Here is a 17,795-nt window from a genome sequence, read left to right as displayed (position 1 = left end):
CATTAGCTGAATACTTTAAGAAGTACACAAAGCATGAAATGTTTCCCATGATTCGTGTCATTTCATTTTTATCCTTTCAAATTTTATTTATCATCTCTGTTTACAATTTTTAACACTTGCTAAATGAAGTTTTACAAAGTGGCAACTACTTACAAAAGCTGAATTATTGCTATATGAAAACAAATGACACATAACAACCAGAATTTCAGACTTTCCTCCCGAGATGCCTAAGTACCAGGTACCAGGGCACACATGTGGAGGTCAGAAGACAACTTTCAGAAGTCGGCTGTCTTTCCACCATGTGGGATTTTGGCATCAATTCAGGTTGGCAGGCTAGTGTAGAAAGCAGATGGGGTCTCACTATAAACTCTAAGAAGCCTTGAACCTGCCTCTTTCTCTGAGATTAAATGGATCTACCACGTGCCACACCTCTGGATGCACATAACAGTTGCACATGACCTTACACATCAAAGAGAAATTTCCCTCTTCTGAGAGATAAAAATACTTAGATGTGTTAAATCAAGAGCAGTGTTCTTATGAGATGGATTTAAAACATCTCAAGTTAGGACTTAATACAGAAGAGCTCTTATTCTATCTATACCCATTCCTAAGGTGCAGAATAGGGGTTTGGACCCAGGGCACTAATCTTGCTGGGCAAATATTCTATGCAATCCAAACCTTTACATTTTAAAAATGCATTGGAAATCAATCACTCTCTTGGCAAATTAGTGGGAAAATGTGTTATAAATTGATACAGGGATAACTGTAGTCACACGTATAGGTATATATATTATACTACTGAAATGTTAATGACAAAGTGAAATTCTCAGAAATGTCTGTCACAACGGTTCTATATAGGGGACTGTCTTTAACATGGTTTACATTTAATATAGGCAGCTGAGATACTCTAAGCCTAAAACATTAAAACCACTATTTAGATAGCAACAGTATTTTTACCAATAGTTTGTGCAGGTTTAACAGAACCAGGCTTATTTTCCTGATGAAGGCTCTCTGAATTTCTAGTTGCAAGGGGCTTGGCAACAGGAGCTGTAGACTTATCGTTGGCTTCTCCTGTCCATCGAAGTGTAAATTGCAACGTGGGTCCCTGAGAAAATGTTTCAAATGGCGGCAGCCTCTAAACAGTAAAAATAAATAAATAAATAAAAATGGGAAGACTTATGATGACAAAGATATTGTAGAAATGAAATAAAGATAATCATGATATGCCAATGTGGGTTTATTTAAAATACTTTTATAACCTTTAATTTTAAAACTATGTATATGCACATGTGCAAAGCTGTGATATGTGCTTCAGTGCAGTGCCAAAGAAAGCCAAGTGGGCATGAGATACTCTAGAGTTGAGTCTTATAACCAACATTGATGCTGAGGACTGATCAGGTCCTCTAAAAGAAGAGTTCATATTGGGTCATCTGTCCATCCCAATACATTTAACTTTTAAAGTTCAAAAGCCAACAAACATAGCCAAATAATGTATAAAATGCTTCATCACAAGAGAAATGGAAGTATGAAGTGGCAGCTGTTTACAACAAAAGCTGAATTATTACTATGTGAAAATAATTGACACAAACAGACTTCCAGATTTTTTTTCCCTAAGAACTGAAATTAGGCTCAGATTTCTCAAGAGGCAGAAAACAAATTTTCAAGATCTTCGGGCTGAAGAATTGGCTCAGCAGTTAAGAGCACTGACTGCACTTCTAGAGGTCCTGAGTTCAATTCCCAGTGTACTCATATAAATAAATAAATCTTTAAGAAAAAAGAAAGCTTTTGTCTCTTGTCTCAGAAAATTAATTAAAAAATAAAACTTAAAGGTAATACAAGCAAAGCAAAAGTGACACCAAAATGCTGCCAAATATCAAATACAATGCTTGCTTGCGTTTCTTTGGTTTGGGGAAAGTAATTGTCTCTGATGTTGCTTCTTACTCAAATCACTTAATAAGAGAACTGGATTCTTGGTCTCCATAGGCCTTAACTCTTCTCTAGCCACTTGCTTCAATCCTTCAGTAGTTTATCAATTACAATGACTGTCACACACATAATCTCACGCCTCGAATAGCCTCTTACATATAGCCATTGATTGTATTCATGTAGCTTTGATGTTCAATATGTTTAAAAATAAATCCATTAGCTTTCTCTTAAATCCAGAGGTCCTGAGTTCAATTCCCAGCAATCACATGGTGGCTCACAACCATCTGTAATGCATCTGATGCCCTCTTCTGGTGTGTCTGAAGACAGCTACAGTGTACTTATATATAATATAATAAATAAATCTTAAAAAAAAAAAAAGAAAAAAACACTCTTGCCTGACAATGGTGGCACATACCGGTAATCCCAGCATTTGGGAAGCAGAGATAAGTATCTCTGAGTTCAAAGCCAGCCTGATCTACAGAGTGAGTTACAGGACAGCCAGAGCTACACAAAAATCTGGCTAGAAAGAACCCCCCCTCCCCCCCCAAAAAAAGGCAATAAATCAAACCCACTTTTTCCAAGGAATGACTATTTTTGCACCTGGCATTTATTTATTCTATTTTACCCTTTCTCCACTGCTCTTGTGGAATGTAGAGCAATTACAAGAACAGTCCCTTCTGCAACAGTATCATAGCTGTTTCCTCTGATTTGCACTCTTAGAAAACAAAGAATCTGGAAGACTGCCTTTTACTTGTCTCAGAAAGTTCTATTAAATTATGTGTTTGTTTCTGCATGTGTGTATGTGGACATGAGTGCAGCATAGTGCCCGCTTAGTGGCTGTGAGCACCTGAATTGTGCACTTGGGTCCTCTGGAAGAAGAGCCAATGCTCTAAAACATTCCCTCTAGAACCTTAAAATCTTCTTTATCAATTTCATTTACACATGAGCGAAGAATCCATGCTCATAAATATTGGGAGTTATTTTCATTTTTGCCCACATATATATCACAGATGTCATTGATGCACTATAAATTCCAGAAGAGGGTGTTAGATCCCCTAGATACACTATTTAGGAAAATATTGCTACTTACAAATTCTACTCATGAATTAATATGCAAAAAATTATAAATTAGGAGCTTGGTAGCACTTTCAATCCCCACATTCAGGAGGCAGAGAAAGCACACACACACACACAAACTATCATCTATCTTTCTTAACGTCTGTTTAGACCTGCTGGTTGATGTTGAGATGGCTCAGTGTAAAAATGCTTGCTGAGAAGCATAATGACCCAAGTTGGATCCCTAGAACCCTTCTGATGAAACAGGTTCCCACAAAATATATTTATAAATATGGTATTTCAGTAAAAGATATTTCTAGGGCTGGAGAGATGGCTCAGAGGTTAAGAGCAACATCTGCTCTTCCAGAGGTCCTGGGTTCAATTTCCAGCAACCCCTTGGTGGCTCATAGCGATCTGTAATGATATCTGGTGCCCTCTTCTGGCCTGCAGGCAGAACACTGTATACATAATATATATCTTTAAGAAATATTTCTAAATAGGATTTCGTTCTTGTATTTTATCTTCAAATCTAGCCCTAATTTTAAAAAACAAGGCAAGTAAGTTAACCTGACAAAAGCAACAAAGCTAACTAACAGCAGAGATGTGACTCAGACAGGCAGGTTCCTAAGCACCATGTCCTCTACTACATTTTTTTAAATATGCCATTTTTCTAAGTATTAAAACTGAAGGGATTCTAAAGGCAAATATGGCTCAGTGGGAAAAGGCAGTCCCCATAGATTTAGTGTTGAATGTGGTTGTGCATGCCATTAATGCTGGCATTTGGGAGCCAGAGGGATCTTTGGGCCTTCGAAGCAAACGTGATTTACAGCATGGTTTAAAGAGTACTAGAAAAGCCAGAGCTATATAGTAACATCTGATCTCACAAGTAAGCAAATTAATTATTTAATGTGAAAAAAACAATGACTCCTATTTCAAATACAATTTCTATTTGGGAAAGAAAACAATCAAAATAAGAGTTGACAACAAAAGTGTGTTCAATCTTTAAGTAATCCATACCTTCCCATCAAGAATAGTCTCCCACGTTGCTCTTTTCTTGCTTATTGGACACTCTTCCATTTCTTGCATGGCTACTTCATAGTCCCCATCTAAGAGCTGTAAACGCCTGGTAAAAACAAAACAAAACAAAAAAAAACATATACTTAATAAATTAACTTATGTGTTACATGTTAACACTCTAAAAAAGCATTAAATTGGTATACTAGCTTCTATACATAGCAGAATTTTATTTTAAATACCTACAATACAGATCCGACAAAAGCAGTAAAAAAGTGTTAATCTGGCATTCTTTAAGTTATGCACACCCAGCATTTCAGCACAAATGTTTATTAACAAATACTAACATTTTTCTAAAGTTGTGAAACTTATATTTATGTTCATAAACTTGTGAGAAAATTGGCAGGATTCTTTTCCATTTGAAACAGGGTCTCTTCTACTATGTACACTCAATGAAATCCACCTGCCTGAGAGCTGGGATTAAATGTATGCACTACATGCCTGACTAGTATTCTGGAACTTACCAAGTCTATTTATACCCACAAAGACCAAATCAATAAATATTTGTTTCACCTTAGCTACATAGACATAATGCCTGTTTCAAAACCTAGTTAATTTTTTGCATTTAGTATAAACCAGCTGTGCAGATTTCATGCTTTTGAAACCAGGACAATAGCTGTGGTGATACATTTCTACTTATAGGGAATTATTACAAAGTATGCATGTCAGTGTTTTAACTGCAATCATTATTTTCATGTTTGTTCAGTAAGTTAATGATAAAAAGAACAAACCTGTGAACTAAAGATACCTAAGGGAATCTGGCACTTACAGGTGCTCAGTAAATAATGAATCAAACTATCAAAGATAAACAGCATAGTTTTAACATTTGTGGACATGTTCATGGAAATCATTTCCATGCTTAAACACTGGCCTCCTAAAAACCATTCCTTTATCGTGCTAAGAGCTAATTGTACATAAGAAGATTGGTTTTTCTCCAGTCTCAGAGGTCTTGTTAGATGATGATACCTAAGATGTACTGAATGCACTGGACTGCTACTTTAACCTTGCACACACTCTTGCATACCAGGTGCTGCTGTTTTCAGAAAAGGAATGCAAGTCAGAAATATTAAGTATCCTGCCTGAAAAATAATACCAATAATAAATAGCCAAACCTAGCAAGTAAAACCAATCACTAAAGCCTGATTCCCAGTATCAAACAACTACTGAGAGTTAAGGGTTTTTTGGTATTCTCGTCTCCACACCCTACTACTTGAATTTAGTCTTTTATGGTATGACAAGAATTAATTCAATTTTCTTTTAAAATTTAACTGAGGGGCTGGAGAGATGGCTCAATGGTTAAAAGCACTGTTTTTCCAGAATCCGAAGTTCAAATCCCAGCAACCAGATGGTGGCTCACAACCATCTGTAATGAGATCTGATGCCCTCTTCTGGTGTGTCTGAAGACAGCTACAGTGTACTTATATATAATAAAAATTTTTTAAAAATTAACTTTGAACTTTGCAAACCGTGTCACTTTAGTGGGAAATACAATCATGCACTATCAAATTTTTAAAAACTCTCTATTATCAATATTCTACATTATGGTCGCTATTCTTTTAAAGCTGCAATCTTAACTACTCTCCTACTTCTACCATGTTTGGAGGCCTTTGCTCCTCAGCCTTATGAATAGTGCTGTATCAACTTTTTTGGTTTGTCAATCTCATTAAATGATAAAATTACGTCTCAGTCTACTTTTACTTCAGATGTCTTACCTTTTAATTGTTTAAGAACTATATACATATTCTCTTTAAAGTTTATTATATCCTTTGTTGTGCCATTGGACTATGGGACATTTTTGTTACTATTACTATTTTGAGACAGGGTCCTTTTAGGAAGCACAGGCTAGAATCTAACTTGATCTATTTCACTTTCTTTAGGCCACAGTCCTTAAGACCTACACAATATCAGAGAAATAAGAACTTTCAACATGATTTCAAAGTAATTTCCTTATTTGTTACTCGTTTTGGAGGCTTTTAAAATGAATATTTAAGAATACTACTCTGAATTGAGACTATAGGAATGTGATACATTTGTGTATCTGCCAGAGCCTGAGAAAGTCTAATTGAAACTAACACACATGTGATACAACTTCTGTGTATCATAGATTCACTGTTGCTACGGTTGCCTTTCTTCTCTCAAAGTCTTAGGTTTTTACTTTTGCTCAGTATTTCAAACTGAAGACCTCAATGTGAGATTATAAGAAAAAAATGATACAATTAACCTTAGTATTGTGGTTCATAAATATAATTTCTTTACTAAAAGCCATACCAAGACTCCCCAAATAATAGGAACTATCAGAAGACTTAGCAAAAGGAGATTTTAACCAGTATAAGGGTGTGAGAAAGTTACACAAACAGTAGTCATTGAACTTTTCTGCACATTTAGAAATGTTTAATATTAAACCTTAAAGAAAAACTCATGTTAGTTTCCTCTTAGCATTTTTTTCCATTGAAACAAAAGAAGTAAAATATTTCATATAAAGAATTATTACCAAAATCAAAAAGCCAAACAAATTAGCATGGCAGTAGTGGCATATGCTTTTAATCCCAGCAGGATTAGCAAGGGTAGGCAAATCTCTGAAGTCTAGGCTAGCCTGGTATACAGAGACAGTTCCAGGACAGGCAGGGCAACACAGAGAAACCACCTTGAAAAACAAACCTATATCAAAAAATATACATATATGCATATGCATGCATGGCACAAAGAATAAAAAAGAAACAAAATGTGCCCCTAGCTATACAGAACACACAGTATCAGTGAATCCTACTATGGGCACCTCCTCTCACTTTGCCACTAGACTGCACCACTGCTTTCTAGTATATTTGTTACTGTGTTTCTAAGCCTCTCCTAGTCACTATTAGGGATCAAACCCCAGATCATATGCTAGGTTAGCTCTGTGATTAAGCTACATCCTTCCCTCCGGGTGTTTTTAACTGAACACATCTACAATCAAATCTCACTTCATTTCCTTGAATTATATTTCAAAGCACCAGCAATCAACCTAGCATAAGAAACCATAACACTTCAGGTACCATTTTTCAATGGTCTACTTAAAAAAAGAAAAAAATGTTCTTTCTACATCTTCCTTTCCTTGATACCCTGTGCCAAGGTACAGATGGTCGCACAGGACTATAGAAAACTGGCTATCTTAGCTTTAGTTGCTATCCTAAGATTTGTCTTGAACCCACTACATTGTGGCCTTTGTTCAAACACTATCTCTAATGTTAAATAATAACCACTTGCTAATATTTCTTTACAGCACATACTGATATTTTTAGAGTTGTCTCTAGCTTTAGAGTCATGAAGATAGGAATTTCATGCTTCCCCCTCAATTCATAAGTGTTTGTGAAAGAGCAGATATTTAGAAAAATTTCCTTTTTGTTTTAGTCAATCAGTTTTATTTAAGTAAATTCTCACCCCATAAAACACCCACACAATAAACTCAGAGCCAACTGATAATGATAAAAACTTCCCATCTAGATAAGAAAAATTGTCTTGGAATAATCCATAAGTAATAAATCCTCCTGTAGCGGTTCCTAATGGATCCTCCACCTGATCCAGGGCCCTCCCCTACCATCAGGTTATCTCCATCTTCCTTCCCATCCAAAAGCCAGAAAATAATCCTTGAATAAGAATTAACTGAGGCACTCATAGTTCTCTGCTCTCTATGATAGGAAAATATTAAGTATTTACAAATTTGTTTTTAAGTTCATTAGAAAAATACAAACAGAAGCAGTATCACCATCATTTTGCTTCAGGATAAAAACATTTGCAGATCTGCAGACAGTACTGAAGCCTTATTTGCCCATCACCATTACCTGTTTTTATCAAACACTGTCATTTGTGCAACGAATGTCTTTTCCCCATCTTCACGATTTCGTTTTCTTCTGGCTGGAAGTTCTTCACTGACATCTGAATTTAGAAGAGAAAACAAAAACAATTACTACAAGTACAAATTGCAATGATTTGTTTTGATATAAAGACTCACTTGTTTCAACTTTAGACTTTTAAATATGTTATACTCATCATTTATTTCTCTACTACATAGTCTCACAATATATCCCAGGCTTGTGTGGAAATGGCTACACGTTTGTACAAATTGGCTGGCCTTCAACTCCAATCTCCATGACTTGGTTTCCTGGAGGCTGGGACTATATAAGCCTTACATCTCAGCTTACATCTTACTTCCTAACATTACTGACTATTAGGATTTACCTTTGCAAAAAAGCTAAGTTGTTTAGAATGACTCATTCTAGGCAGGTTTCTCATCACCCCTCAAGAGTTCCATTGTAAATTAAAAAACTTAAGAGATTTGTTTTTATATTGTATGTAGGAATGTTTTTGCCTGCATTTCTATTTTTGTGCCACATGCATACAGTGCCCATTAGAGCTTGCATCAGATCCTTTAGAACTGAAGTTACAGACAACAATCAACCCATATGGTATATGGGAACCAAACCTGGGCCCTCTGTATGACTAACCAGTCTCTAAACTGGAACCATATCTCCCTCACCATGTAAGTTTCAAACATACATAATTCAGTACCTCATACATAATTCAGACAACCACTTTAATCTCCAATAATAAAACCTAGTGAAGTTACAAAAATAAAATTACCAATATTTTCATTGGTTTCTCCATTAATCAATCCATTAAATTCTCTTCTTCCTGGACGAGTTACTCTAAACAGTAATGAGTAAGACTTCACCATATGGCTGTTACTAGGTTCAAATTCATTACTGGAAACTGCCAGGGATGGGAAATTTCCGGGTTTTGTTTGATTGAGGTCAGGATTCAAAGGCACCTGCTTTTTACCAGTAGGAACTTGCCTTATTGGACAACTCACATCCTGAAAAGTAAAGATTCATAAATTATATTTATATATCAACAATAAATTATACTTAAAACTTAAAATCACAGCTATAAGAAACACAGTATAAGCCACAATCATAAAATGGAATGTTAAATAATATACTGCTGAAAATTAGAAAGCAAAAATTAAAATTGAATAGTTAAGATTCCCAATATTAAAGCAACTAAAGATTAGTACAATATAATGATAGTTTATCCTATATTAAGCTGAAATTACTTCCAATTTTCAATTACCAACATGGAATAATGGGCTGGAGTGGATATATGGGGTCTCAATACAGAACAGTGGGCAAAGCACTTGCTTACCATGTACCAGCAATAGAAAAAAATAAAAGGAGTAAGTAAAACAAGACCGGGAAGGTAGTGCAGTTGCTAGAAAGTCCCTTGTATTCACAAGGTCATGAGTGCTGTGCTCAACTCCAAGCACTGTATGAACAGGCATGGTGGTACAGCTGGAGGATCAGAAAAACAAGTTCATCCTGGATTGTATAGCACCAACTATTTCTTTAAGACTTCCTAAAAATAAACACAATAACTAGAAATACAAGAAAAAAAAAAAAAAAAAAAAAGAAAAATTTAAGGGGTTGGTGATAAAGGTGAGCAGCAGAGAATGCATTGAGTCCCTGGGTTCAATTCCAAGCACTAAAACTGAAAATAGGAAAATAAAATAAAATTGAACAGTGATGTTGGGTGCCTTTATTCCTAGCTCTGTGTTGAGGCATTCATAGTCTACTAATGAGTTTCAGGACATCCAAAAAAAAACCTGTCTTTGAAAAACAAAAACAAACAAGCAAACAAACAAAACCCAAAAAGAACACAAAAACCAAACAACATCAAAAGATATATATATAGATAAATAGATATAAGAAATCTATACATAGGTACTTAGGGATGAGAAGAAAATTCTACTCTACAGGAGAAATCTAAGTCTCACCTATACACTAAGTTTTAGATTTCATAAATGACTAAAATAAACAGTTGGGTATGTATGTTCTTCAAAGTTGTTTACAACTGTAATTTTTTAAAAATATACTCATAACTTTAGGTTTTGCCCCCTCATAATAATGAATTTTAAAAATTCACTGTGATAAATTTTACAGGGAGTTAAGTAGGAATAACTATGGTATGTTACAGAAGAGCCTCCTATCATCCAGACTTCTCCCTTTTAGGTCTTAGGCAGGTTTTCAAGCTCCTTATCACTTTAAAATCATTTGGGAGAGCTTCACCAACAAGAGCTCTATATATTTTAACTCCTGCTTGAGGTGTAATGATACATAGGTACAATCTTACTAGAGCATAGTTTAAAAAAACCCTTCATCTTTCATGTCACAGACACCCTAGAGGACACACCTATCTACCTACTCATCCCTCACCCACCTACCCACTCCTCCTCTTTGGAAAGGAATACTTATTCCTATTGTAGCCTTATTAGTTTTGTTGCCTCTAACAAAAGAGACTCAAGGACTTAAGTTTCTTAAGAGTACAACCTATGGGCTTTAGTAGGTTTTTTTAGGAAACAGCACTATGACAAGTTTTTCTATGATGAAACAACCATTTTTTAAATAAAATCTGAAGCAATGCATTAATAAATTAATGGATAATAATGTTGACCGTAAAAGTTTCTCCTCTGTAACAATAAAAGAAGTAATTCTTGGGCTGGAGAGATGGCTCAGTAGTTAAGAGTACTGACATGGTGGCTCACAACCATCTGTAATGGGATCTGATGCCCTCTTCTGGTGTGTCTGAAGACAGTTACAGTGTTCTCACATACATGAAATAAATAAATTTTAAATGTCTCACAAACTTAGTAGCTATGTAGAAACATGTTCAATTAGAGATTATTCTATTTCATCTACTAATATTTTATACATTACCTTCCTTTTTTTGTGGCAAACTTTCACAAGCAGGACTTCCAGGGTAACAGAATTTTGTTCATTTTCTGAGTTTTGTGATGGCTTATCTAAATAGAAAAACCAATATCTTTACAAAATTTTTAAATAAATAAATAAATAAATAAGTTAAAGAATCTCTCAAAAAAAAAAAAAAGCTTCCTACAAGGAAAAATACCTCCCAGTCCAACTCCAAACTTGAAGCTCCATTCATTCTAAAAATAAATCAACCATTCATAAGACAAACATTCACATCTTCCTATAGACTGATTTATCTCTCAATCTGAGTAAACAGCTTAATTATCTTAATTTGCAATAAATCTATTTACTCATTATGTCTCATCTGAAAATAATTTTTCTGATAGTAGAGAAAATCTCTTCAAAACTGACAAAAGCAGGTAAAGCTTGACAGGAAACTTGATTTAATAGAGAATTACACCAAAAACTTTAATGTTTTCCTTCTCTCAAAATCTATTAGTAGAAAATTTGATGGGACATGGTACACATCCTTTTTGCCACCACTTGGGAAGTAGAGAAAGGCAGATTTCTCAGGCCAGCCTAGTCTATATGATAAGACCTTGTTTCAGAGAGAGAGTGAGAGCAAGAGAGAGAGAACTGATCTAAGTGGCAATGCTTTGGCTTACAAAATTTAGAAATTTAGAAATTGTAGTTTTGCACGTAAGAGTCTGTAATTTTTGATTAAATAACAAAAACCTTTACAAGCAAAGACTCCAGAATACTGCTCTATTTTTTACTTACCTTTAAATAGTATTAGTTCAAACCTAAATATTTAAATGCTAAACTGCAGTGATATGCAAAACTATTAGATCATTAATATGAACATACATACATACATACATACATACATACATACATACATACATACATACATACATACATACATACATATTGTGAACAACTTTTTCTTTTCCTTCTTAGATTTTTAGGTAATTTTCTTTTGGCATAAAAATCAGTATTTTGGGGCTATAGGCATTGCTCAGAGGTCTACTGCTTCCCTAGCATGCATGCTTAAGGCTCTGTCTGGGTTTGATATCTAGCATCGAAAACAATTGAAAACCAATGACAAAAACCAAGCAAACAAACAAAACCAAACCATTTCATCCCTTTATGCAGAGTATATCGAGGAAAAAATGGCTAAATTGGTTTTTTGAAAATGACAATTCAATGAAAGTATTTTTTTAATAATTTATTTTTCTTTTTGAGTACACTGTGGCTGTTCAGACACATCAGAAGAGGACATTGGATACCATTACAGATGATTCTGAGACACCATGTGGTTGCTGGGAATTGAACTTAAGACCTCTGGAAGAGCAGCCTCTTCATCTCTCCAGCCCCTCAAAATATTTTAAGACAGCAAAAATAATCCAGTGTCCCAAATAAAGATTGCTAACACAATGCTTACCATGAGAATAAAGACCTAACAAAGTACACAAATTACTTCCCAGATCTCTCAAATAATTAACTGCTCTTTTAGGCATTTTGTGTTTTTTACACAGGTTCATGTAAGCCAGGTTGGCCAGGAACTTCTGATCCTTAGACCTAGTCCCCCCCACAGGTGTTGAAGTTAGACACAGGCACATGCCACAAGATCCAACAATGTTAGCAACCTTAATGCTAGTTTTCTATTCTGGTTAAGTATGTTTCTAACAAGTCCCTAGAAACAGAGCTAACAAAAATCCATAAAAGTTAAATTATAGCTAAAATGAGTTCATGTAAGTATTACAGAAAATAAATTGATGAATTAAAAATAAGTATGAATAATTATGAATTGTTAAGAGGAAAAAGCCAGAAATATATAAAACAGGCCAATAAGACAAAGCCTAAAAACTATTACCTAAGAATTACATAATATTTAGTTTGTAATATAAAAGCCATGGATCATGTATCAAGCGGTTACCACATTACTTTATTAACCCCTCATCTATTGTTGTAGGACTACAGAGAAAAGGCAGGACCTTGTCTACTAGGCAATCAGACCACCACTCTTTACTCCTCAGCCCTTTAAACTTTTCATACTGAAATTCCAAGGAAAGCTTAGCTGTTTTGATAAAAATTGTATTTCACTGTATAAGAGAATATACAAACTTAATATAAACAAGGAAACAGGCACTATCCATTTTTTTTACATTCATTTATTATTTGAATTTGTATGTGTTTGTTCATAGGCACATGTGAATACAGAGACAGAGGACAACTTACTTGGGAGTCTGTTCTTTACCATGTGAGTTTTAGAGATCAAACTAAGGTCATAAGGCTTGGTCTTCAGCAGGCTTATCTGCTGAGCCATCTCAAAGACTTCATATTCACCTTTTGGGTTGTTTTTGTTTTTGGAGTCAGGGTCTCACTATAAGGTCATTCATCGCGGGACTAGAACTCACTATGTAGACCAGACTGGCCTTGAACAAATCTGCCTGCTATCTGCATATACCACCATGCCTGGTCCTTCTCCATTTTTTAAAATACTCAAGTTCCTAATTATGCTTTTAGGTTTTACTAACACTAATAAATGCTATATATTTTCTCATCAATAACTGACATTATGATAATACCGTTAGTGGTAGCAGTTACTTCAGCTGTTTATTGTTCAGCTTAAAAGAATACCAAAATACCAAAGAAATGTTGTTGACTCAACACCAACTCAACAAAACCTGTTCAGACCAAGATCGTTAGCCTCTGGAACTTCTTAGGTAACTATTTAAAAATTTTCATCATTATGTTTTTAAACTTAAGATTGAAAAGCATTATCAGAGGGATATGGGTACAGCTCAGTGGTAACATAGTTGCTTTGTCTGAAAGGGACATTGGATTTAATATCCACCTCAAACAAAAAAACAAACACACACTACAACAAATTAAAATTAGTTAAAAAGAACACAAAGAACTCAGAATCAACATCTTTTCCATTCCAATACTTACCATTTTTGTGGAAGAAACCAGTAAATGTAAGTTGTAAATGCGCAGACAAGCTAAATAAAACAAAAAGTTATCAATTTAAAATTCTACAATACAGCACAGAACAGACCTTAAAATACTCATTGAGCAAAGGTAACTTATAATGTTTAACTACAGTGGCTCAGAAACCCAATGTGCTTTCTCCTCTTAAGTGTAGCAAACAAAATAGTAAGCCTGCTTCTATTACAATACACAAATACTCCATAATCATGATACTTTATCATCTTTGTTATAAAGTAAAAGATTTCCTATCATTCCATGTTACAAAAGAAAAAGTTGCCCAAGAAGCTAAATCAATGTAAAAAGAATTAAATATACTCCCCCTGGTACTAGGACATGTTAGGCAAGTTTTTTCTACCATCCTAACCTTTCAAATTTATTAAAGCAATGGAAATTCATTCTTATTAACAGATTATTGTACAACTAAAAGTAAAACAAGTCACAAAATTGCTATAGGTTTAAAATTTACTATTTTAGCATGCCACTTTTACTTATGAATTAGAAGCTCTACAGTAAGAAAATCAAGCATGAACTACTGGTAACTTTTAATCTGAAAAATTAGATAATATAAGAAAACTATTAGGGGCTGGAGAGATGGCTCACTGTTTAGAGCCCTCAGTTCTGGAGGTACTGAAAGTTCAATTCCCAGCAATCTGATGCCCTCTTCTGGTGTGTCTGAAGACAGCTACAGTGTACTCATTTATATAAATTCTTTTAAAACAAAAAAAAAAAAAGAAAAATGATAATATACTAATATGAACAAAAACATCAATAGGCTAGTATTTTTAAACAACAAAAGAGAAAATTTGTTGCAGTTTCTATGGTGATGGAGAACCAAGATTAAAGACCAAAAAAAAGAGAAGATAGCAGGTATTTTTCAGAGAAACGAACAGCAACACAGCTCATTAAAGGAAAGGTTATGAATGGTACTGAGAAAAACACTTATGAATGAGGCTAGGGTGACAGTTCTAGCTAATAAAGACTGGGATTCAGAATTTTGAAGACATAATTGGGACATGTCTCCTATATGTCACATCTCTATTTTCTAGCTGACACAATATGGAGTTTACTACCACCCCAATGGACTGACACTTCTGAAACCATGAGCCAAAAATATATCTTCCTCTTTATCTTGGGTATTTTGCTTCACACGTATACAAAAGCTATAATCCAGTACATATGGTTTTTTTTTTAATTTTTAAAAAAGATGTGTATGTAAGTACACTATAGCTGTGTTCAGACACACCAGAAGAGGGCATTAGATCTCATTACAGATGATTTTGAGCCACCATGTGGTTACTGGGAATTGAACTCAGGACCTCTGGAAGAGCAGTTAGTGAGTGCTCTTAACCACTGTGCCATCTCTCCAGAACAACATATGGTTTTGTTAAATGGGAAGGACACTCTGGGTATCTATATAGAAGTTTCAGAGAGCGAAGCATGCTACAAAGAGTTACATACATAAGGACTGGAAATGAGAACATAATAGAGAGGAAGCTAATCTGGAAAATCTTCCCAGGTCTTTTTTTTTCCTCAGAGAAATTAAAGGCAAGTGAATTGAGTTTTTTTTCAGTAACAGATACAAGGATACCTTTATCCTTAGCAGAATATGACATGAAACTTGTCTTCTAGGACACTATAGGGAAGGGTGATGAGATGGCATTTCAGAACAATGCTAAGAATGCAAGAGGGGCCCTGGTTTACAGAGTTCTAGGAAAGCCAAAGCCACATTGAGTGTCCCTGTTTGGTTGAAAAACCAACCAAACCAAAGTGTATCAGTAAAAAACAAAACTATGAAAAAAAAAAACAAGACTATGGAAGTTTAATAAAGGCAGATATTGAGCTAGAATAAAACATGAACGAAGACTTAAGAGCAACAACCATAACTTAAATGGAAACAAAACAGTCATACAATGGGACTGGGATTCATAAAACAGGACTGGTATGATGGCTTATGCCGGTAATTACAACATTCAAGGAAAAGCAGGACTCAAAGCCATCACCAGCTACATAGCAAATATAAAGCAAGCTTCAACTATATAAAAATTTCAAGGCTAGCTACATGAACCCTTCCTTGCCTTTGTTTTGTGTTTCCCTGGCTGTAGAACAAATCCAGAACTCAATAGATCTGCCTGCCTCTTTCTAGTAAGTGTTGGGAATGATTACCTCCCCAACACACTTTAAAAAACAAAACAAAAAAAACAAAACAAAACAAAACATAAACCAACCAACCAGCCATACAAACAAACTAACTGTTCTGGTGAGATAGTACAACAGTTAAGAGCATTGGCCACTCTTCCAGATAATCTGGGTTCCATTTCCAGCACACACAAGGTAGTTCTCAACCATCAGTCAGTCATTTCAGTTCCAGGGAATCCAGTCTTCTCTGCAAATGGGGTAGATAAACAAGCCAACAAACACTAATAATCATTAAAAACTAAGTAAAAACATAAATTATAAATGGTGGTTTAAAGAAGGGAAAAAAGAACAATGGCAAAGAAATCATAGCACTCTGGAGGCTGATGCAGGGAGTTCATAAAGTCAAGGCCAACCCAGGCTACAAAAACAAAAGGAGAAAATGATTCATATGTTTGTTGTAAGCACTTTCATGCTACTTTCTGGCTAAAATTCAGGTACTTTTAAATACAAAGGTCAAACAGGGGTTTATCTATCTCAGCACAAGAGGCAGCAGAAAGATTTTAAGAGCCAGAGGTAGTAAATGACTTCAAGGAAACAGCCTTTTCAAGACACAAGACGACTGATAAACATCTGAACTCTAGAGACTATATAAGACAGCTACATAAAGAGTTCTGGGCCAGCCTGCAGTACAAGAAAAAAGTAACAAAACCTTAAAATCCTGACTGGGGTGCTTAAAAAGGACAGACATAGGAGAACTATATACACAACCAACTAAAGAAGCTTGAATATTATCTACAAAATAGAAGGGCAGTGAAAAGCTATTAATGCCAAAAGTACAGTTTAAAATAATCTCTTTAGTTCTATAGTTTAATAGAGCAACTGTACAGGGTTCTAGATTCCATCCCCAGAACTACAAAGATATGTATATACACAGAATTTAATAGTTTTGTCAAGATAAAGACTACATCATGTATCTATTGACTAAAAGACTAAGTATTTTTCAAGAAAAGATCTCACAGTGTAACTTCTATCCTGAAACTCACTGTAGACCAGGCTGGCCTTCCCTAGTGATAAGAGTTAAAGGCGTTTACCACTTCACCCCACAAGACCTTGCTTGCCTTTATTTATACAGGCTCAAAGATCCTGTATTATCAGATCATAGGCATCTTTCCGAGGCTACTCATGCCACTCCTGCTTTTCTCCCTTCTTGGGCACCTTGTTTACATCAAATGGTTCCCTTTTCCAGAACCACTTACACGCTCTGTGTCCCTCACCATTTCATTCCTGTATTTGTCTCATATTTCAGCTTATTTCTCCAGACAAGACGTGGCCACGACATTTGCCAGATAGTCATTATATTCCCATGTTCAGTAATTTAAACAAGAACTGCTTCTCTTGTACTCATGGTTTCCCTGTACTTTTCCTTTCACTATTTATTAGATGACCATTTCTTTCCCTCCTTAAAAGAGGACATTTTACTTTCATTATATCCTTGAGATGGAGTTTCCCTGTGTCACAGACCTTGCTGTCCTGGAACTCAGACCGCCACCTGCCTCTGCCTCCTGAGTACTGGAATTAACAGGCATGTACCACTAATGCCTGACTCAGACTTTGCTATTGTAGAAAAAGATGCTTCCCAAAAGAACTGTTTACAAAAGGAAGAAGGGTGATTCAAAAGCTTAGGTTTTAGCAGAAACAATGATAAAAGGGCCTTTGGGACTAGGGATGCCTCTGAAAAATTAGACAACTTGCTTAACAAGTGCAAGGCTCTGAGTTCAATTCCCAACAAAATGACTACAAAAAAAAAAAAAAAACAACAAATTAATATAATGCCAGCATCTGGGAAGCTAAAGGTGGCAGAAGAAT

General features: G+C 35.2%; 1 protein-coding gene across 2 annotated transcripts in view; it reads right to left on the bottom strand.

The window, feature by feature from the left end:
* SUZ12 (SUZ12 polycomb repressive complex 2 subunit) overlaps positions 1 to 17,795 on the bottom strand; it is a gene marked incomplete at its 5' end in the record, with an annotated part of 39,698 nt that overhangs the window by 10,781 nt on the left and 11,122 nt on the right. For both annotated transcript variants that reach the window (XR_013975154.1, XM_080922624.1), the window contains 6 exons: positions 958 to 1,135; positions 4,000 to 4,105; positions 7,875 to 7,968; positions 8,674 to 8,905; positions 10,803 to 10,888; positions 13,755 to 13,804. Coding sequence is in view for 1 of the 2 variants with exons in the window: in XM_080922624.1 (XP_080778750.1) it covers positions 958 to 1,135; positions 4,000 to 4,105; positions 7,875 to 7,968; positions 8,674 to 8,905; positions 10,803 to 10,888; positions 13,755 to 13,804 (746 nt within the window). The remainder of the gene's footprint in view (positions 1 to 957; positions 1,136 to 3,999; positions 4,106 to 7,874; positions 7,969 to 8,673; positions 8,906 to 10,802; positions 10,889 to 13,754; positions 13,805 to 17,795) is intronic.

The sequence above is a fragment of the Micromys minutus genome, assembly GCF_963924665.1.
Source record: "Micromys minutus genome assembly, chromosome: 10".
Taxonomy (NCBI): domain Eukaryota; kingdom Metazoa; phylum Chordata; class Mammalia; order Rodentia; family Muridae; genus Micromys; species Micromys minutus.
Note: the sequence above shows the minus strand (reverse complement) of the source record. Positions and strands in the feature narration are given on the sequence as shown.